This window comes from Corvus hawaiiensis, chromosome 23, assembly GCF_020740725.1.
Source record: "Corvus hawaiiensis isolate bCorHaw1 chromosome 23, bCorHaw1.pri.cur, whole genome shotgun sequence".
Classification (NCBI taxonomy): Eukaryota; Metazoa; Chordata; class Aves; order Passeriformes; family Corvidae; genus Corvus; species Corvus hawaiiensis.
The window spans coordinates 813,476-836,068 of NC_063235.1; the positions used below are offsets into that span (position 1 = coordinate 813,476).

The following is a 22,593-nucleotide window of genomic DNA, read 5'->3' on the forward strand; positions in this document are numbered from 1 at the left end:
CTGGACCAGAAATTCTTCCCCAAAGGGATCTGGAGGGTGCCAGAGTCCCTCTGATGAGGCAGAATAAAAAGGCTGGGAAGGGAGCAGCAGCCAAACTCGGGGTTGTTTGCTGCTGGTTTTCATTTCTCTCTAAACAAACCGGGAGCTGTAGTAAACACAGCTCTGCTGCCCTCCAGCCTCCAGCAAACTCCAAATGCTCCGTAATTCCTGCCTGCTCCTGGCTTCCTTTGATGCTCCGGGTGAGTGTTCCAAGCTGCATTCCCAGCTCCACTTTTCACCCCCTCAGAGAAATGGTGACAAAAGCTCCAATTTTTGTGTTTTCCCCCCACCATGTTCCTATTCTGGTTTGAGGGATGGAGGGGCCCCTCCCACCCTCCTGCATCCCCATTTCCCACCCTGGCAAAGTGGAATTACATCAGCGGGATCAGAGCAAAGCGTCCGACAAACGATGCAAAGGACGGGCTGGGGAGGCAGGAAATGGCTTTAAAAATAACCCAGGATCAAAGGAGTTGCTGTTTGTCCTTCCAGCTGCCAGCCACCCCCAGGGCTGCTGCTGGAATTAGGAGAGGCTGCCTGTGGCTGGGCCTCGTTTGTGTGTTTTATGGGTCACGCTCATTTCACGGGGATCACTTCTTGTTTGTTCCCCATGCCCACAGCTGCCCCTGGGCCAGAGCTGCCTCCTGGGCACCGTTCCTGCCGCTCCACTGCCCACCTGCCAGGCTCTGCTCCTCCATCCACGCCTGGATTCCCGCAGCTCCTCCCTTCTGGCCTGGCCCAGGAGTGCCTGAGGTTGTTTCTGTGCTGGAAATGGCTGGGGTGGCCCAAAAACTTTGTGCAGTTTTGGGTGTTGTGATAGGAAAAAGGTCTAAAGGGGTTAGAGAGCAACCAAGGAGGGAGATGGGGAAGGGTCTGGAGGAGCAGCTGAGGGCATTTGGAATGTCCAGCTGGAGCAGAGAACTCTGGGATCATTTTTTGCTCACTCATTTGTTTAGAAATCAAGTTATTTCTTCCTTCACTCAGCTGTCAGACAGCACCGCCCAGAAAGCAGGCCCACGGTTTGGAAGCCATTAACATTTGTTTTTTAATTGAAACTCGTCTTTGGGGTCGCACTGAAAGCACAGAAGATGCACCCGCTCAGGTGGGAAGTGGCAGAGCAGTGCTGGGCTGGATATTCCGGGTTGCTGTCAATCATCACAAGCAGGGGGAGAGCTGCGATCCCTGTGGGATTTTCGGCTGATCCCTTTGCTGTAGGAATTCTGGCTGCAGGGCTGGGCTACCCCAGAGAAAATTCCTTCCCTGTCCACCCCCCCAGTTCCACTTCCTAAAGGCCTCACTGCTGGGACAGAGGAGAAACAGCATCGCGGTGGCACCGAGCGGAGCTGGCAGGGCCTGCGCAGCCCTGCAGCCCACAGCAGCCAAATCCCCGATTCCAGGGCTGGGAACCGGTGCCAGGGTCAGGAAATTGAGGTGCCAGAGTGGGACAAGGCTCCAGCGGTTCCCAGCAGGATCCGGCTGGGACAAGCTGGGATAAGCTGGGAATGGCTCTGGAGTGAGGAGTGGGACTCTGCCGGGGGGAGAGGCACCAGCAGCCCTCGGGGTCACCTCTCCCCTGGGCTGGGCTCAGATGGTCACGTAGGGAGGGGGGCAGTCCTTGGAAGGCAGTTCCAGGGCTTCCTCATAGGACGGCAGCACGGCCTGGAAGAGAAGAGCCGCGGTTACGGATCCCAGGGTTTCATCCTGGAGGGTTCCCAGCCTGGACCAACGCAGGGACAAAGAACCTCGAGGGTTTTAGGGCACGAAGGGCAGGAACCCAGCAGAGCTGGGGGCAGCGGGGTCCAGACCCACCTTGTGCCAGTCCCACCCCGTTCCCTGGACGATAAAGGGCCCAGGGCTCCTGAATGAATCCCAGCATTCCATGTCCTCCCTCTTTCCTTCCCATCCATCCTTACAACGCCGAAAACCCAAAACTCTCAGACAGAAAGGTGAAGAAAAAGCTGTTTTTAAACACTTTTAGGGACAGAAGCTGAAGTCCAGCTGGAATTAACCCCAAATCCCTGCATCAGGGATCACGGAATCCATTCCCATTTATCTGCCGTGTCTGAGTTTCACCTTCCTTGCTCATTGACTTTAAAGATTTAATACGGAAGTAAAATTAAACTGATATAATTTAATTAAAAACTGATTATTAGCGCTTGCTGCTGCAGATTTGAAGGGCTGGGAATTCTCTCAGACCCCAAAAAAGCAGGGATAAGGATCACCAGTCTGAAGGATTCCTGCTCACGGAATAAATCCATTTTTCCTCACCTTTTCCACAGCTTGTGGATCCACTTTCACCTCCTCCCTCCTGCTGGCTTTGATGTACTTGAAGCAGCTCAGGACACACTTGAACATGTAGGCCTGGAAAAGAGGGAAAGGGGAAGGAAAAGAGGGAAAGGGGAAGGAAAAGAGGGAAAGGGGAAGGAAAAGGGCATTTTCCCATTGCACTGCAGGGCAAAAAGGGCATTTCCACTTTTGCCACCAGCCCGCCAGGGATTTTCCTGCTCTTTTCTCTGGAGGGATAAACTTGGGGCCATGATCCCAGAGCCTTAAATCTGTGTCCATCCTTCCCTAGGAATGTGATGATGAACCACACTGGGATGGGACTGGGATCAGTAATCCAGTAAATATGGAGTGATTAAACATAAACCCATCAAAACTCAGCACTGGGACCTCTGAGACCACAATATCCTGAGGTAGGAGAGGAAATCCACGTTTTTCGGAGCAGGTTACAAAGACTGGATGCCTCAGGAAAGCACCAAAGGCACCACAGAGATCCAAGGACTGCCCCAAAAATCCCTTCATTCCAAAAATCCCATTTTTGCCCCAGCTCCACCTCCCTGACAGGACCTCCGGGCACCCCATGGATTTATCAGAGGCAACAAGTGGAGCTTTTCTGAGGAAAAAGGATCGATTGAGGGGCTGTGGCCCAGGGAAAGAAGCGGGGCCTGTGGAACTGGCCCCGTTAAATCAATATTTTCCCTGCTCCGAGCAGCACAGCGGAGTCGTGTGCCCGGTGTTTGGGTTGGCCTGGGAACGCGCGCGGGAACAGCCGGGATTTTCAGGGAACACAGGGAGTCACAGATCCCGAAGGCGAGGAGGGCGGCTCAGCATTCCCAGGACAATGAGGGCTGCGTGTGCTGACACGAAGCCAAGACAAGGAGAAAAAAGGAATGGAATATCCGAGCTGAAAAAATCCATCTCGGAATGCCAGAGGTTGGAGGAAAATCCAAACTCTGAGCATCTTTTGGGAATAGTGCAAAACCCTTCCTGCTTCCAAAGCCTCTTCATCCAGAGAGCAAACCTGGAGCTGGCATAGAAACCGGGTGAAAACTCCACTCACCCATGGAAAAACCCAGTAAATATAAAATAAAAGTAAATCAAAATCACACAACAAAGGAAGGAATTCCCTGATTTTGGTTTCGAAAATAAATGAAAATCGTACGAGAAAGCAACGCACTCCCTGATTTTGGTTTGAAAATAAAATCCTATGGAAAGGAAGGCATTCCCCAATTTTGGCTTTGAAATAAATTAAAATCACACACCAAAGGAACGCATTTTGGTTTTAAAAACAATTAAAATCGTACAACAAAGGAATGCATCCCTTGATTTTGATTTAAAAATTAAAAATTAAAATCACACAGCAAAGGAATGCATTCCCTGCTTTTGGTTTGGAAATAAATTAAAACCACAAGGAATGCTTTATTCCCCTTAATTCCGGCTTTCTTATCCCTGGGGTGCTGGAGGGCTTTGTGATTCCGAAGTCAGATAAGGATTAATGGAATATTTGCCCACCTCCCACCCCTGGAAGTGTCCCAGGCAAGGTTGGAGCAGCCATGGATGGTGGAAGATGTCCCTGCCGTGGCAGGGATGAGATGGACCTAAACTCCCTCCAACCCCAGTCATTCCACGGATTTGGGGTCACTCGTGGGCGCACGGAGCAGCACAGGGAATTGCCTTGAGGTGCAACGTCAGCATCGCCCACCCTTGGAATGCTTTTTCCAAGGAATTTTGAGCCAGTCCTGCCACCACAGGTAACACGGCCCCAGCCCCACCCTGCCCGGGGCTGGGAGGCTGCAGGGAGAGAATTCCATGGGTTTTTGACCCGTGGAAGAGGTGAGGGATTGGCAGTGGGATGAAAGGATTGGGGTCCTGATGGCTTTTTTGGGGGAGTTCAGCAGGACCTGGGCGTTTGATTATCCCCCCCATCCCTCCTCTTACAGCCCCAGCACAAAAACCGGCTGCAAGTCCGGCATTTTGTGGGTGAAGCTGTGGAAAATCCCGATGTTTGCCAGGTCAGGGAGGTTCCTGCCAGCTGGGGCCCGGGGTTACCTCCGCTCCCGCTGCGCATTCCGTGCAAACGTTAAACGGGGTTTGAGAGCGCATCCACACCGAGCTCCCCCTCGCCATGGCTCACCGGGCCCACCTGGGAGCCTCAGGATTTAAATGTTTTCTGACTCACAGGCAGCACTTTCTGCCCAAGTACCTGAAAAATCTGGTTTTCCTCGGTGAGAAATCAGTTCTCCGAGCCACTGAACAACAGAGGAACAGAAACCCTCTCCCAGTGGAGCCTCCCGAGGCACCAGCAGCGTTTAGCTCCTGGTTCTAAGGAACTTTGGGAGCATCGGTGTGGAGAGCACCAGTGAATGTCTGCTCCCACCAGAGGAACAGCCACTCAGCCAGGGGAAGACCTCACCTGCTGCTCTATAATCTCATTTATTCTGGCACATCACAGCAGAGAACTTGGCTGGGGATGTTTTCCACCTTTTTTTCCTTCTGGGGGGCGATGGGCAGTGATAATTTGGGGATTTAAGAGGGGTTTTGCTTTGTAGCTCCCACAGAAGTGTAAAGGCAGGGATTTGGATAATCTTAGGATAAAGCACGCTGAGGCACAGCTCCCACTGCGCCCGAGGAGAGCCCAACAAGGCAGATTTGGGAATTAAAGCTGAATTTTCCTGGGACAGCCTCATTCCAGAGCCCTTTACCTTGAGGAAGAGCACGGCCAGGAAGGCGATGGTGAAGGTGATCATCACTTTGGTGTATTCCTCCGCTGGCAGCCTCTGCAGGGTTGGCAGAGTGCCCTGGGGGGAGAAGGGAGAAGGTCTCAGCCCCAAACCCTCGTTCCCTGTGCCAGGGGCACCCACGGAGAGGGGCTCAGGGTTCAGGCAGAACAAGGGACGAAGGATTTCCACCAGCAGCGGGATCACTGGGATATTGTTTCCCTCCTGCTGCTTCCACTCCTTGGGCAATTTCTATTTAAATTTCTATTTAAATGAGAACTTTTAAAATTTCAATTTCCACTTTTGCCACCAGCCCACCAGGGGTTTTCCTGCTCTTCTCTCTGGAGGGAGAAACTTGGGACCATGATCCTAGGGCCTGAAATCGGTGTCTCCATCCTTCCCTAGGGATGTGATGATTCCACCAGTTCAGAGCAGCACTGGGGTGGGACTCATCAAACATGACTGTTTAATAAAGATGAAATTTGAGGCATTTCTCCCTGAATCACTCTGCTCTGCATCTGGCATCCACCAGATTCCTACAAGGAAAACCACGGTGAGTTTTTCTGGAACACGGGAGCTGTCAGTCGGGAACAGCACCGGGGAGAACACGGGAAACCCTCTGTTGTCATCAAACTGAGCAGTTCTGGATGTGCCAGGGGGGTCAGAGAAGCTGCACAGCCTTGGAAAGGGGATTTATCGGAATTCCCAGTGTGGAAAATGAGCAGACCTGGGTCCAGACGTACCCCACTGTCGGCAGGCTGGAGGCTCAGGTAGGTGGGCACCTCCATGTAGGAGCTGCACAGGGTGAGGATGCTCAGGCAGAAATCCAGGAGCTGCAGCGCCAGCAGAGGGATCCTGGAGTGGCCCTGCTGAGGGGGACAGGAATTGGGTTACAATGACAACATTGGGTCACTTCTGCCGATTCTTCACACTTTGCACAGGGCCTGTGATTGGTCACACCGAGTCCAAGCCACTGAATCCCCTTAAATTCAACCCAAACTTTCACTTCTGGCCCAAAGAGTGAGCAAACCGTTTGTGGGGCTTCATCCGAGCTCCACAGAACCCTCTGGCCGGAGCAGTGACAATGCCAGTCGGTCTCCAGCAACCCCCTCCTGCCAGGGGCACACCCAGAGCCACCTCCCCCAAAGCCAGGAGGAAATCCGCGTTCCCAACCGGGGGGAATAAACGGGAAATAACTGCTCCAGCTGCCACTGCTTTCCTTCAGCCTCCAAGGACTGCAGCCTGGCTCCAGCCACGAGAAACCACCTCACCTCTGGATCCGGGATCCTAAAGGTCTTTTCCAAATTAAAGGATGCCATGAAGAACCACAGCCCAAAGTAACAATCTTTCATCCCAGCCTAAAGGATCCCATGACAAACCACAGCCTAAGATAATGATCCTTCATCCCAGCCTAAAGGATCCCATGGAGAACCACAGCCCCAGGGAGCGATCCTTCATCCCAACCTAAAGGATTCCATGGAGAACCACAGCCCAAAGGAGCAATCCTTCATCCCAGCCTAAAGGATTCCATGGAGAACCACAGCCCAAAGGAGCGATCCTTCATCCCAACCTAAAGGATCCCATGGAGAACCACAGCCCAAAGGAGCAATCCTTCATCCCAACCTAAAGGATTCCATGGAGAACCACAGCCCAAAGGAGCAATCCTTCATTGCAGCCTAAAGGATCCTATGGAGAACCACAGCCCAAGGGAACGATCCTTCATCCCAGCCTAAAGGATCCTATGGAGAACCACAGCCCAAGGGAGCGATCCTTCATCCCAGCCTAAAGGATTCCGTGGAGAACCACAGCCCAAAGGAGCAATCCTTCATCCCAACCTAAAGGATTCCATGGAGAACCACAGCCCAAGGGAACGATCCTTTATTCCAACCTTCCAGGATCCTAAAGGTCTTTTCCATCCTAAAGGATCCTATGACAAACCACAGCCCCAGGTAACGATCCTTCATCCCAGCCTAAAGGATCCTATGACAAACCACAGCCCAAGGGAGCGATCCTTCATTCCAGCCTTCCAGGATCTTAAAGGTCTTTTCCATCCTAAAGGATTCTATGACAAACCACAGCTCAAGGTAACAACCCTTTATTCCAACATAAAGGATTCCATGGAGAACCACAGCCCAAGGGAACGATCCTTCATTCCAGCCTTCCAGGATCCTAGAGGTCTTTTCCATCCTGGAGGATTCCATGAAGACCCCAGCCCAGGATAACTATCCTTCATCCCATCCTAAAGGATCCTATGACAAACCACAGCCCCAGGTAAGGATCCTTCATCCCATCCTAAAGGATCCTATGACAAACCACAGCCCCAGGTAAGGATCCTTCATCCCACCCTAAAGGATTCCATGACAAACCACAGCCCCAGGTAAGGATCCTTCATCCCACCCTAAAGGATTCCATGACAAACCACAGCCCCAGGTAAGGATCCTTCATCCCACCCTAAAGGATTCCATGACAAACCACAGCCCCAGGTAAGGATCCTTCATCCCATCCTAAAGGATCCTATGACAAACCACAGCCCCAGGTAAGGATCCTTCATCCCACCCTAAAGGATTCCATGACAAACCACAGCCCCAGGTAAGGATCCTTTGTTCCAAGGATCCCCCAGCTCCCGGAAAGCCAGGAGCCCCCCAGGAGGAGCTGGCACCCACCGTGTGGCCCAGGGAGGACACAGAGAGGATCGCCGGGACCTGGATGTAGGAGCTGAACATGGTCAGGAGGCTGAGCAGGAAATCGATGACTTGCAGGGCCAGGAAGGGGATCAGGAACCGCTCCCTCTTCTGAGGAGGAGAAGCAGTGCCGGTTATTTCCGTTCCGAGTGTGAAATGAGAGCAGCTCTCAACACTTGAAAGGGCTCACATGGTGCTCCAAGAATTAACGCTTCCCTGGAATTTCTGATTCCAGTGACAACTGATCCAGAGAAAGAAAGGGCATCCACGCTGATTTTTTTCACCCCTTTGGAAAATTCCTGTGAATTCCCACTCTGTGATGTTGACACCTGTTCCCATCAGAGTTTTCATCCCACTGTCCCTAAAATTTCCCTCCATAGAGGGAGAGCTGGGTTATCTGGGTGGAACTGAATACTTAGAACTCCACCACCATCAGATCCCTGGGATTTCCACCCCAGGCCCTCATTGTTCCTCCTCCTGAACTGGGAAATGAGTCCCTGGTGCAACACGGGACAGTTCTCTCACAGGGCCTGACTTGCAACAGAGCGAGGAAATGAGGCAAGAAAACCTTTCTAAATCATAAAACCTCCTTTATTTAACACCCAAAACAGCCAGGATGGAAATGTTGCCCAGATTTGGTAAATCTGGGTGTTTGAAGCTTTTCACAAGAACCTGAGGCTTCAAACCAGTCCCCCTCCTGCTCTGGAACCAGGAAAGATTTTTATCTGCCTTTTTCCCCGTGGGATTCTGGGATTTTTATCTGCCTTTTTTCTCATGTGATTCTGGGATTCTGGGATTTTTATCTGCTTTTTTTCTCATGTGATTCTGGGATTCTGGGATTTTTTCCTGCCTTTTTTCCTGTAGGATTCTGGGATTTTTTTTCTGCTTTTTTTCTCATGTGATTCTGGGATTCTGGGATTTTTTCCTGCCTTTTTTCCTGTAGGATTCTGGGATTTTTTTTCTGCTTTTTTCCCGTGTGATTATGGGGTTTCTATCTGCCTTTTTTTCCTGTAGGACTCTGGGATTTTTAGCTGTTTTTTTCCTATGTGATTCTCTGATTCTGGCAGGTTTTTTCTGCTTTTTTTTTTGACCATCATTCCAGTGAGCACCATCCAAACCCTGAACCCCTCAATGTCATTTGTGGGGAATGTACCTTGAGCACCCCGAGCAGGAGGTGGAAGCTGATGACAAACAACACGAGGATCAGCAGGAAACTGGTGGTGACATCAGCTGAAAAGGACAAAAGCAAGAAAAGGAATCACCACATCACCAAAAGATGTCCCAACTCCATCACACCCCTAAGGGAGAGTTGAACCTGGCACAAAGAATTGTGTCTGTGGAGGAATTAATGCCGTGCAGCTGGAATTAACCCTCTTTTCCCTTTTTATACCCATTTCTCACCTCTCTTGAAGTCCCGGTGTCCACCCGGCCAGGTTGTGAGCTCGAGGGATGGAAACGTTAAATATCCCAGGCTCCAAAATGAAGTATAAACCAAAAGAAGCAGAGGGCTTTTGGCTCACAGCTCTGAGCTGGAAATTCTTTAGAGACTCAAAGGCAGACAAAGGAACCAGCAGGGAAGTGCTGAAGGGTCTTCGGGATCTCTCAGAGAAGAGCAGGAATTTTAACCCCCCAACCATTGGTGAGGCCAAGGAGGGTCGGGGGGGATCTCTCCCCAACCCTGCAGCTGCGGGGTGCAAGGGACACTTCAAAAATCAACGTCAGGGAGTTGAGGGTGATTTTTGGCAGCTGCTTTGGGTGCAGGGGGTGATTTTTTATATCCATGGAGCTCCCTGCTCAACCTTTGCCTGGAAGGAATTTTCCCTCCTGGAGAGAATCAGGAACACAAAGGGCAGCTCATTCCAAAGGCAGCCACTGCTGCTTTCCCTCTGCTCCCAGGCGTGTGGAAAAGCTGGAATTCCAAGGCAGAACAACAACCCCACCTTTGAGGTGTAGGGGAGCAGAACCAAGGCGGGGATGTGGCGCACAAAGAGCCAGAGATTAACAGGGAACAGCCTAAACCCAAAACAGAGCTTAACAAAGGACCCAGACTCAGCTTTTGTGGGACCAGCCCTAAAGGAGCCAATCCCAATCCCATTAAAACCCAAACTCCCAAAGGGGCCAATCCAATCCCATTAAAGCCCAAACTCCCAAAGGAGCCAATCCCGATCCCATTAAAGCCCAAATTCCCAAAGCCTTTTCCCCATGGCTTCTCCCAGCACTGACACTCAGGAGTTTGCCCAGAGAGGATTTCTCTCCTCATCCCAGGATTTTCTGGGTCCCAGCCCAGCTGTGTTTCCCTGCTCCTCTCTCTCCATGGGCTTCTGCTCCAGCTCTCTGGCAGAATCCCTAATTAATTGGGACGTGGCCATTGCCAGCTAATTGCCTAGCTGGATTTTCCAAGCAGAACCCGGATCAAAACCCCCCAAACAAAACAGCAAAGAAACAAAAACACCACAAACACAAAGGATGGAAAGAAAAGGAAAACCAAGGGACAACAACTTCCCACGAGATGTTTTTTCCCAAAAAGCAGAGCCATCCTCCCTGCTGGCAACAGGGATGGGTTGGTGCCACGGACAAAAACCCAAAAAAATTACAACCAAAAAAACCCCAACCAAACAAATAAAGCCCAAAACCCCAACAAACAAAAAACTAACCAACCAACCAAAACCCCAAAAAACAAACAAACAAAAATCCCAAAAAAACCCAACCAAAACACCAAACAAACAAACAAACAACCAAAAAACCAAACTAAACAAAAAACCAACCCCAAATATCCCCACCCAACAGCAAAGCAACCAAACCCCGAAAGAGGAAGGAAGCCCTTGAGGTCGCACTTGCATCAAGTTCTTCAATTCGCATGAAAAGTGGAAGGTGGGCACACGTTTTACAGGAAGGGGTGGATGCACGGACGGACGGACGGACGGAAGCTCCCGGGTTCCTCGTGCTGATCCCAGCCCCATCTTGCCGGGTCGTTCCCCGTTCCCGCCCCGGGAAAGCTCTGCAGGAAGGGCTTTGCACCCTGCACTGGAGGCTGAGCTGAGCAGAGCCTCCATCCCCCCACGGGAATGTTTGGGAATAACGCCCCGTGGGAAAGGTGGGAGCCATGGCACTGCCCCTTGCTCGGGCTCCCAGCAGCAGGACTCACACAAGTTCCCATTTTTTGCTCACTGCTGATGCCCTTCACCTTGGACCGGGGTGATTGAAGTCCCTTCCCACCCACACCATTCCATGATTCTCGTGGATGAACCAAAGCCTCGAGTGCTGCTGTCAAACAGCCCTGGGGGACCCCAGTGGTGCCTCTTTCCTTGGAAAAACGTGAGCCCAGCTTTTCTAAGCTCACCAGGCAGCGCCTGCTGCTGGTCTGGTGCTTTTGCCTATGTCTGACTGCTGCCCTGGGGACAGGAGGGTTTGGAATGTGCAGGAATTTGTTCTCAGCCTCCTCCTCCTCCATGGACAGGGAAAGCCACTTTGGAAAAGCAGGGAACAGCAATTCCTGGCTGCCAGGGGCTGTGTTCTCCTCTCCGTGGCCACGGACAGGGCAGGGAGGGAGCCTGGGTTCCTTTTTTTGCTCCTGGGGTTATCTCAGCTTGTGGTTTTACATGGAAAATGACGCAAGAAAGGAAACCCCCCCTGCACTTGCTGTTTCCAAGCAGCTCCCGCAGAACGTCCTGGTTGGGCAACATCGGAGGCTTCAGAGCTGGGTTTTAGATGGCACCTCATGGGACTGCTCCAGGCCTTTGCAAGGATCTGAGCTGGATCCTTCCACAGGAATTCGATCCTTCAGGAATTGTGAGCGATGGGACAGCTTGGCTGCCGCTTCCAGCCACCAATGTTCCGGAAAAATACACCAGGAGCTGGGAAAATCTGGGGATGGGGGAAGAGAGCTCTGTCCAGCTGGGAGGCAGGAGCTCCATGGGAACGGTTCCATGGAAGTGGCTCCATGGGAATGGCTCCACGGGAATGGCTCCGTGGGAATGGCTGCATGGAATTGGCTCCATGGAATTGACTCCATGGGAATGGTTCCATGGAAGTGGCTTCATGGGAATGGCTCCATGGAAGTGGCTCCATGGAAGTGGCTCCATGGGAATGGCTCCATGGGAATGGCTCCATGAAAGTGGCTTCATGGGAATGGTTCCATGGAAGTGGCTCCACTGGAATGGCTCCATGGGAATGGTTTCGTGGAAGTGGCTTCATGGGAATGGCTCCACGGGAATGGCTCCGTGGATTTGACTCCATGGGAATGGTTCCATGGGAATGTCTCCACAGGAATGGCTCCATGGGAATGGCTCCATGGAAGTGGCTCCATGGGAATGGCTCCACAGGAATGGCTCCATGGGAATGGCTCCATGGAAGTGGCTCCATGGGAATGGCTCCACAGGAATGGTTCCATGGAATTGGCTCCACACGAATGGCTCCACAGGAATGGTTTCATGGAAATGCTTCCATGGGAATGGCCCCATGGAAATGGTTCCATGAAATGGCTCCATGGAATTGGCTCCATGGGAGTGGCTCCATGGAAGTGGCTCCACAGGAATGGCTCCACAGGAATGGCTCTAGAGGAACGGTTTCATGGAAATGGCTCCATGGAAGTGGCTCCATGGGAATGGCTCCATGGCATGGAGGGGTGTCGGTGGCAATGTCCCACAGCCCACACATCCATGGGATTAGTGTGGGGTGGGATTTGTCCCCACTGTCCATTGAGGAGTTCCCAGACACTTCAGTATTCCCTGGAAATGCCCAGAATGTGAAGGAAGCCAGGAGTGTGTGTGAGGCCGGACTGATTCTCAGCTGGGGACAAGGCAGAGGAAGGAAAACCAGGATTGCCAGGGGAATCCAAAGGAGATTCCAGAGGAAGCTGGAGGACTTGGAGGGTGCTGCAGAGTTTGGGCTGATCCTCTGAAATAAAAACTTCTCTGGGCTCCCCATTAACCTCCAACAACCCAACACAGCCTTGGCCTAAAGCAAACCCCAAAGCTGGGCCCATCTGCTCTGAATTCCAATTTTCTCTGGTGGGAAAGGCAGAGGGAGTGTTGCAGGACTGAGGGATCCCTCCCGGCCCCACAGCTGCTTCCCAGCACTCCCAGGACCCACCAATTCTATAGTAATCCTTGGCCAGGTCTTTGCAGAAGCCCTTCCCATTGGCCACCTCCAGGGAATACTCGATCAGCAGCAGGACGCTCATGACCTGGAGAACAAAGCAAAAGACACAGTTCAGGGCTCTCGGGCCAAATTCCCAGCAGTGAATTTATCTCCAGGGAACACTGGAGGGATGAGTCTCCAAGGGAGCCGAACACAAAGGGTTTAAATTCCAGGAAATTCCGAGACAAAAGCTACCACTTTCTTCATATTTTGGATTTCAGTGCCAGCAGAAGGAGGACGAAGAAATAACAAAGTCAGTGGGGTTTGTTTCAATGGTTTCTATCCTGGCTCCACGCTTTGAAATTTTGCTCTAGAGTTGAGGGAAATGCAATTCCAGTGCTCCAGAGTGTAAAAGGAAACACAAAAAGATTAAAGATCTCCCTGTAAGTGCGGCTGTGCCACTCCAGTGACAAAACCATCACTTTCCTTCTTTTATTATTTGAGGAAAGTCTCCAAATGTTCTTTTTTCACACTGAATCGGAATGATTTTCTCCAAGTTTTCCAATTGGAGCATCAAACCCCGGACACCAGGGTTCATCCTGTCCTGACTTTAACGAGCTGGGAGATGGAGGGAGGTCCAGAGCTGTGGGCTCAGTCCTGGCCCTGAACTGCTGCACCCCCACGGGGATGATTAATAGGGAAAAATCCATGTCTGAGCCCAGCTTAGAAGATCTCCATGGAATCACAGAATCACAGAAAGGTCTGGGTTGGAAGGGATTGGAAAGCTCATCCCATCCCACCCCTGCCATGGCAGGGACACCTCCCACTGTCCCAGGCTGCTCCCAGCCCCAATGTCCAGCCTGGCCTTGGGCACTGCCAGGGATCCAGGGGCAGCCCCAGCTGCTCTGGGCACCCTGTCTGTCCCCTGTGTGTCCCTGTCCATCCCTGGCTGTCCCTGGGTGTCCCTGTCCATCCCTGGGTGTCCCTGGGTGTCCCTGTGTGCAGGAAGGGCGCAGGGCAGGGCCCAGGCTCTGCTCCGGGGCCCAGCAGTGGCACCAGAGCACCGGGCAGGGCCTGAGCCCAGCAATTCCCCTGCACAGGAGGCAGAACTGCTGCCCTGGGCAGGGCCCAGCCCCGAACAGAGCCCAGAGGGGGGCTGGAATCTCCTCCCTGGGATATTCCAGAGCCACATGGACACACTCCTGGGCCCTGTGCTCTGGGATGGCCCTGCTGGTGCGGGGAGTGGCACCAGTGACCCTCTGGGGTCCTCTGAGCTGCCCCATCCTGTGACCCTGAGCCCTCTGGCCCTGCAGTGCTGCAGGAATCCAGACCCTATCTGCCACCCACATCAGCACCACCTCGGGCAGAGCAGAAACAACTTTTTCACCAGGGCTGCACCAACCTTTCACTTCAACCACGGCCCCGAGCAGCGCCGCGGGCAAGGAGGAAGCGGCACCGCTGTGGTCTGGGCTCGTGTTTGCAAACTGGGGGTGTTGGGAACAGCAAAACAACAGCTGCTGCCGGGGCTGGGCAGGGAGCAGGGGATGGTTCTGGATTTTCAGAGGGATCCAGACAGGGTTTGGGCAGTGGGAATGCCCAGCCAGGGGTGCTGAGCTGCCCTGCAAAGGAGCCGTGTGAGGGAAGGCTCTGCCTTGCCCCAGAAAGGGCAAAGCGAGGCTGGGAGGTGGCAGGAGCTGAGCATGGCCCCTCCCTCTGCCTGTGTCCTCTGCAGAAGACCTTGAAACTCTTCAAAACCGAGTTCATCAACTTTCTGAGCCCGCAGCTGCAGCTGCAGCTTCCAGCAGAGCTGTGGCACTCCCAGAGCGAGCAGCCCCAAGCCACACTGCTGCTGCAGAGGGGACCCCTGTCCCTCCCTGTCCCTCTGAATTTAAAGTCCTGAGTCTGAATTAGAAGGAAGGATGTGTCCGGCTTTCCCTGGGCCTGTCTGATACCAGCTTGTCCAAGAGTCGCTCTGCTGCCTTCCCTTTTTTCCCATCAAGTAAATGAACTTTGCAATTTGCTCGTGAGCTGACAGGAAAAGGAGGAATACCCAGCTCTCATTACCACGAGGACATGACAAAGTTAACACGAGTTCAGCGTAATGGGACAGCATTTCAGCTCCCTCGGCAGCCCTGAGCCCTGTCAAGGATGAAATTGCATCCATCCAAAGTGTCTCTGCAGCTGCCGGTGTCCCTGGGGAGGGATCTCTTAATGAAGACACATGGAGATCACACCTGGCTGCGAGGTGGCTGAGAGGTTTCATCTTCCAGCTCCCAGAGAGGTTTTGCTTCCCTTGTTTCTGCTGTTGGTCCAACCCCTCAACTGCCAGTGCGGGAAATAGGGGCAGAAATTGCTTTTTCAGGCTTCACTTAAAAGGAGGCCTGAGCAAAATGGCTGAGCTGGGCCCTGAATATCAGTTTTGCTCCTGAAAGACAAGTGGGTGAGAGCAGGACAGCGAATCCCAAATGCTCCCATCCCATTCACAGCAGATCCAGAGGCTGAAGTTCAGCGTGAAGAACCCTCTGTGATGTCTGCTGGAGAGAAAAGGGGCACTGGTTTCCTTGCTGGTGTGGAAATGAGCAACAGAAGCCAGACCGAGTGCAGGCACACAAGGTAAGAGCACAGCAGGAAACCCCAGCCCAGCCTGAGAGGTTCAGGAGACTTTTAAGGCAAAAGTTGGTTGAAACTTTTCCATTTTGTGTAGAAAGAAAGAAGCACTGAGCTGTGAGCAGGCAGAGACCTCCAGGCCTTCCCCTGGGCATGGAGAGCTGGGCCAGCACCAGGACGCCTCTGCAGCAGCTGCCTTTGGCACTGGAATGTGGCACCCTCTGTATTCCTGCAGGGAACGCACATCCAAGGGGATGGACCCTCTGCAGAGGGGCCTTTTGGGAAGAAGGCAGAGGAGGATGGACGTGGTGCCTGCCCTGCACTCCTTGCTCAGCTGCTCCCATTGCAGATCCACCCCTCAGCTCCAGCAGAAACTGAAAACTTCTTGTTTCAGAGACACAAGTACCCAGTTCCCTTTCCCTCTGCGGTGTCACAGCAGGAGACAGGCAGGTTTAAAATAGGAGATTTCACTTCCAGGTACTCAATTCACTGTCAGTCCCCAGCCCTTCCTCCCTTATCTCCTCCACCTGGAACTTCTGGAGCACTCCCCTCATCCTGTTGCTGCCTCTGTGTAAAAGGAGCTTCACGTATCTTGGTGGAAAAAATTTGAATTCCCAGGAACTGAACGGCTGGAGCTGGGCCAGGGCAGGCTCAGGCTGGAGAGCAGGGAAAGGTTCTTCCCCCAGAGGCTGCTGGGCACTGCCCAGGCTCCCCAGGGAATGGGCACGGCCCCGAGGCTGCCAGAGCTCCAGGAGCGTTTGGGCAGCGCTGCCAGGGATGCCCAGGGTGGGATTTGGGGTGTCTGTGCAGGGCCTGGGGCTGGAACTGACGATCCTTGTGGGTCCCTTCCAGCTCAGGACACTCTGTGATTCCGTGATATGCTGAAATAATGCAGGACTGAGCGAAATCCAGCCATTAACTCAAGGCAGATAAAATGGGGTGTCTCAAAGGCAGAACCTGACCCACACACAGCCCCCATTCCCTGGGGGTAACCCTGCTGCAGCTGCACTGGGGTTAAACTGCTCTCAGAGGTCCTCTTGTGCCTTTATTCTCCTGAAATATTTGCAGCTTGACTGATCTCCGAGTGATTTATCCTCGTGCACACGGCCCTGGGGTGAGGCTGCTCCTCCTCGGCTTCACAATGGGGGCTTCTGCACGGGGAGCTTGAAGCCTTGGGGAACAGGGGGCACAGGGGACACAGGGAACACAGGGTGCTCTGGCAGGGGTCACAGGGGACACAGGGGACACAGGGGACACAGGGGACACAGGGTGCTCGGGCAGGGGTCACAGGGGACACAGGGGACACAGGGGACACAGGGGACACAGGGGACACAGGGTGCTCTGGCAGGGGTCACAGGGGACACAGGGGACACAGGGGACACAGGGGACACAGGGAACACAGGGTGCTCTGGCAGGGGTCACAGGGGACACAGGGGACACAGGGGACACAGGGGACACAGGGTGCTCGGGCAGGGGACACAGGGGACACAGGGGACACAGGGGACACAGGGGACACAGGGGCAGGGTGCCCTGGGTGCTGCGGGGCTCTGACACGAGCAGGGGACGCCCAGCACAAAGAGCACCACACGTGAACGCTGCACTGTCAGAGCTTCAGCTTTTCTCTCTCGAATTTCCAGGTGGCTCCTGTGGCAGGTGAGGATGAAGTGAGGAGTGCTGTTAGTTCCTGTCTGGTTTCCTTGCACAACATTTCATCTTCTCCTGCTGCCTCCTTTGTTTTTGCTGTTCTGGGAGGAGCAGCTCGGGCTCTGTGGGACCCCTGGCTCAGCCCCAGCCTGGTGAGGGCTCAGTCAATCCCACTCTGGGCTCGCCTGAGCCGTGTCCAGAGGTGAGGACGGGACCTGGGAGGGCTCCAGAGGTGAATTTCTGCTCTGTGAGTCACAGAGCTGCCAAAGAGAGGAGCTGGAGTGCGGCTGAGGCCAGACAAAGTGCAGACACTGCTTCCCAAGGGTCCAATCAAGGACCAGCAGGAAATGAATCCTCAGCCTGCACAGCAGCAAATTTCCAGCCCTGATCTTGAATCTCTCTGTCAAGCACCTCGAGGCCTGTTCCTGGCTGGAGGAGCTGATGGGGAGGACAAACTCCTCAGTGCTGCCTTTGAAAGTCACCCTCAGGTCACCTCCCAGCACCCAGTGGAGCTTTGCTGATCACACAACCCCATCCTCTCCTCGCTCCCCTCCTTCTCCTTCCCTGTTTGTTCCAGAACACCCAGGATTCATTCCGGCTGTCTCTGAAGAGATCAGCAGCGAGGCAGAGCTGATTTACGGGAGGACAGGACATCGCCACAGAGCCTGAGAGCTCTTTGATGGCTCTGCTCTCACCCAGCCCGGCTGCGATTCATCCCTGGGACCTGCAGCAGGAATTTATCCTGCTCCAGGCCCCCAGCGCTGATGGAGCAAATCAGCTGAGGTGTAAATCCCCTTTTCCCTTTCCTTCCCCCTGCCCAGCTGCAGCTGCGCCATCAGAAAGGGAGAGAAGGGGCAGGGGGAAAAAAATGTTCGATGTTATTCTCTCATGGAAGTAAGACAAGACTTATCCAAAAACGACCCTGTTTTCCAAGGGTAAAAGGGATGGTGCAGCTCCTGCTGCTCCAGGGAAGAGGGGGGACCTTGGAATGTCCTTCCCATGCCACAGTTGCCATTCTCATGGGATTTCTGCAGCCTGCAGGTCCCCAGCTCCCCCTCTTCTGTCCAAGGAATGAGTGAGAGCCCCGTTCTCACCCTGCAGGCCCCAACCCCTGACTGTGCACACCCTGTGCAGCACGGGATTATTTTAATGATCCAGCCATGCAAGAAACCACATCCTCAGGAGGGCTGAAAGCACCTAAAGCTCCTTGGTGCAGCCGGGAGCGTGGGAGAGAGGAGCCTCCAGGCTCTCCTGCTCTGCCATCCCTGCCCTGAGCAGCTTCTCTGGCTGCCTGGGAGCTGGACACGGCCGTGGTCCCCATGGAACCCAAAAGAGACACAGAGGAGGCAGCTCTGCCCATCACCCTCTGCTCATCCAGCTCCCAAATCCCTCCCACATTCCCACTGCCAGTGCTGCCCATTCCCACCCTGCAGGTTCGGGATACGCTCGGGTCAGAGCTCCTGCAGAAAAACAGGAAGCACAGCGACTTTTCCTGAGCTCCAATTGGCAGAGCCAGGGAAAAAATCCTTCAAAACCCCTCCCAGCACGGCGAATTCCGCTTCTCCCTTTCCCCCACCACCTTCTTTTGTTCATCCCTCTTAAATCATTGGGTTTTCCTTTTGGGAGCAGAGAACATTCCAGTGTCAGGGAACCCTGTGAACCACGACTGTGCTTCCTGGAGAGGTTCCACCTCTGTTTTCCTGTCTCCCTGTCCCGGTCCCCCCTTCCAGACCCAGAACTCACCATGTGGAAGATCCCCAGGGCCACTGTCGCTGTCTTGATGTTGAGGCAGCAGCATTTGGGGGGCTCAGGGGGGCTTTGGGGGGTCATTTTCGGGTCCCTCCGAGCACTGCTGAGTTAATGAGGTCGAATTCGCAGCCGCCCCACAGAAAGCAAAGCGAGAGCAGCTCTGCTTCCTTCCTGCTCTCTGAATGTGTGAAGTCATCTACAAAGTCACATGAGGCCTTTGGGTTTCTCAATCATAAGGAAAGCAAAACTGGGGGGCTTTTTGAGCACATGCAGCTGGGAAATTGGAGCCCCAAACGCTGCTCAGGTGTCCGGCACGGGGGGTGTCAGGAGAGGAGGGTCGGGAGCAGGACGTGGCTCTGTCCTGCAAAAATCCTCAGGAACAAAAGCGGGAGGTCGGGAATTTCACCTCGAACTCACCCTGCTGTTTTTGCAGCGAAGCATCCAAGTTCCTCCCTTTGAACCTCGCCAGCAAAGGCACCATTCCCTGGAACTGTTACTGGGAGCTGATGCTGGAGCAGCCCTGGGCTCTGGGAGGATGGCAGAGATCTCATGTCGGCTGAGGGGTCTGCAGCTCTGGTCCCAGCTCCTGGGGCTGGGATTTGTGTCATCAGCTCCTGGCAAAGGAAACCAGCAGGATCTGAGCGTGGTGGCTTTGTCACTGCAGGACATCGGGGCGTCCCCCCTGCTTGAACTCACCCAAATGTGCTCTTTGGCAGAGATTTATTACCATTCTCGTTAAAAACTCCTTTTTAAATTCTCTTTCCCCACCCCATGGGGCAGAAATTCCCCCTTTAGACCCCTGTGGAGCAGATTGTTCCGAGTGTTGGGCTTCCTGACAAAGGTTTGGTGTGTCCCAGCAGGGGGACACCACTCCAGGAGGGAGATGCAGGTGAATAAAATGAGAATTGGGCAAACACTCAAACGAGCTCTTGCATCCCAAAAACACTCCCTGAGTTTTCTGTTTGATGCCTCCAGGAGTGTTCTCAGCACAGCACCCAGCAGTGCTCCAGCAGAGGGGTTTCTCGGTTGTTTTTAGGGAATTAAATGCAGAGATTCCACCTGGATGCTTCAGAAATACAATCCAGCTGCAAATATTCCCTGCTGGGCCCTTGGTAGAGCAGGAAAGCGGAATCTCTTCACCAGCAGGGAAAGCACAAAGCTGCACGTGAGGACTGAGGGCACCACATCCACCAGCACCCCTGGAGCTGCACCCACCCACGAGAAATAGGGTTAAAAATCAGGTTTATTTGTAAAAATAGATCATTTGGAGCATCTTTCCTTTACAACCTGGTTGCAAACACGGGCTTGGCTTTGCCGTCCCCACATGAAATGTGTTTTTTTTAGGGGCTGCCTCCCCCCACGATAAATAGGGTTAAAAATCAGGTTTATTTGTAAAAATAGATCATTTGGTGCATCTTTCTGTTACAAACCAGTTGCAAACACAAGTTTGGCTTTGCCTTCCCCACATGAAATGTGTTTTTTTTAGGGGCTGCCTCCCCCCACGATAAATAGGGTTAAAAATAATGTGGGGGTTTTTTTTAAATAGATCATTTTGAGCATCTTTCCTTTACAACAGGCTTGGCTCTGCCTTCCCCACATGAAATGTGTTTTCTTTAGGGGTTTCCTCCCCTCCAAGGCGGGTTGTGGGCCCGGCTGGGAGGAGGTGCAGGAGGATCAGGAATTTCCTGCAGACCTGAAAAGCGGGTTTATGGTCTGACCCTGCCTGTGCGCGGCAAACGTTCCTCCCTTCGCGCTGCCCCTGGCGCTCCGAGAGGCGCACAGAGCTCTCCTTGTGTGCCTGAGTGTTCCAGGCCCAAACCGAGCTCTGTGCCTGGAAAAACACACGGAAAACACGGCCCAGGCTGGGCCTGTGGCCCTGCTGGAGGCCTGGAGGCCGCTGCGGGCCTGGCAGTGCCAGCCCCGTGTCCCCTTGGCAATGGCAAGTGTTAGGAAGTCCCTGTGTTCCCAGGGATACAGCCTCGGCTTTTCATGGAATGCTGGGCATGGATTTGGTGCTGGAGGCCGCTGCAGGCCTGGCAGTGCCAGCCCCGTGTCCCCCTTGGCAATTCCGAGTGTTAGGAAGTCCCTGTGTTCCCAGGGATACAGCCTCGGCTTTTCATGGAATGCTGGGCATGGATTTGGTGCTGGAGGCCGCTGCAGGCCTGGCAGTGCCAGCCTCGTGTCCCCTTGGCAATCGCAAGTGTTAGGAAGTCACTGTGTTCCCAGGGATACAGCCTTGGCTTTTCATGGAATGCTGGGCATGGATTTGGTGCTGGAGGCCGCTGCAGGCCTGGCAGTGCCAGCCCCGTGTCCCCCTTGGCAATCGCAAGTGTTAGGAAGTCCCTGTGTTCCCAGGGACACAACCTCAGCTTTTCATGGAATGCTGGGCATGGATTTGGTGCTGGAGGCCACTGTGGGCCTGGCAGTGCCAGCCCCGTGTCCCCCTTGGCAATTCCGAGTGTTAGGAAGTCCCTGTGTTCCCAGGGATACAGCCTTGGCTTTTCATGGAATGCTGGGCATGGATTTGGTGCTGGAGGCCGCTGCAGGCCTGGCAGTGCCAGCCCCGTGTCCCCTTGGCAATCGCAAGTGTTAGGAAGTCACTGTGCTCCCAGGGACGCGGCCTTGGCTTTTCATGGAATGCTGGGCATGGATTTTAGGTGGTTTGTGGTGCCTTGTCCCTGACTCCTTCCTGGCAGCAATTCCAGCTGGAATTTCTCCTTGGAATCTGCAGCATCTCCCACCAGGAGAGCACCAGGAGGGGCTGGGACCAGTCCCTGCCCCTTTTCCGCACAGCAGGGAAGAATTCCCAGCTCTCTGTGAGCTGCTCCTCAAGGAAAGCTGGGCTGGAGGGTAGGGCAGCCACCGGGAATAAATCCAACATGGCAAATAAATATAAACGTGCCAAATAAAATAAATTAAAATAAATTAAAATAAAAGAAATGAAAAAATAAAAATAGAAGTAACAGTAAAAATAAAAATAGAAATAACAATTAAAAAAAATAACAACAAAAATTAAAAATATAATATAATATAATAATATTATATTTTACTATATTATATAGTGAATAATATAATATAATATAATATAATATGATACAATATTAGAAAGAATGTATATGATATAATATTATCTAAATATAAATTTTTAAAAAGCCAAATAAAATAAAAATAAATAAATATAAATATGATAATGCATTATTATAGATGTATTTATTATATTATCTAAATATAAATAGATACAAAATATTTATAAAACATGAAACATATGAAACATAAATATAAATATATAGATATAAATATAAATATAAATATAAAACACAGTATGATCGATATCATATATAATATATTTCAGAAATAAATAAGAATATAAAAATATAAATATATATAAATATTCCAAATAAATATGAAAATATCAATCGGAGCTGCCAAAGCCCCTGGGCTGCTCACAGAGGCGTCAAGGCAGCCAGGGGTCCCCTGCCTAAACCTTTCTGCCCATCGCACACACGGTTTGGGGCATTTGTTGCCCCGTGGTAGGGACAAGAGGAGGGGTTGGGACACAAAGTTTGGGTCCGTGTTGCCTTCACAGATGGGCAACCAGAGCACGAGGAAATTCCCAAGTTTTTCCCAGAGCTCCGCCAGTGCTGAGCTGGATTTGGCCTCCAGGAGAAGCCGAACAACAACGGGAGAACCCCAAGGAGGGAAACGCTGCATTTCTTGCCAGCGGTGCAATAAATCTCTGCAGAGCTCAGCGCTGAGGCTGCCACCACAAATTCCTGCTGCAAACCCGCTGGGCTCAG

At 52.7% G+C, this 22,593-nt stretch overlaps 1 protein-coding gene across 2 annotated transcripts; it reads right to left on the reverse strand.

The window, feature by feature from the left end:
- Positions 1–1,056: 1,056 nt before the first annotated feature.
- On the reverse strand, positions 1,057–19,087 carry LAPTM5 (lysosomal protein transmembrane 5). Of its 2 annotated transcripts, none has more exons than XM_048327316.1 (8): positions 18,791–19,087; positions 12,809–12,902; positions 8,871–8,947; positions 7,700–7,828; positions 5,780–5,905; positions 5,022–5,117; positions 2,305–2,397; positions 1,057–1,695 (listed from the first exon to the last, which is right to left on the reverse strand). In XM_048327316.1, the coding sequence occupies exons 1-8, from the start codon at positions 18,875–18,877 to the stop codon at positions 1,621–1,623; spliced, it is 777 nt and encodes a 258-aa protein (XP_048183273.1). In that variant the 5' UTR covers positions 18,878–19,087; the 3' UTR covers positions 1,057–1,620. The 2 variants fall into 2 exon arrangements, with proteins under 2 accessions (XP_048183273.1, XP_048183274.1); XM_048327317.1 differs by having other exon boundaries at positions 5,780–5,902; positions 18,791–19,076.
- Between the last annotated feature and the right edge of the window lie 3,506 nt (positions 19,088–22,593).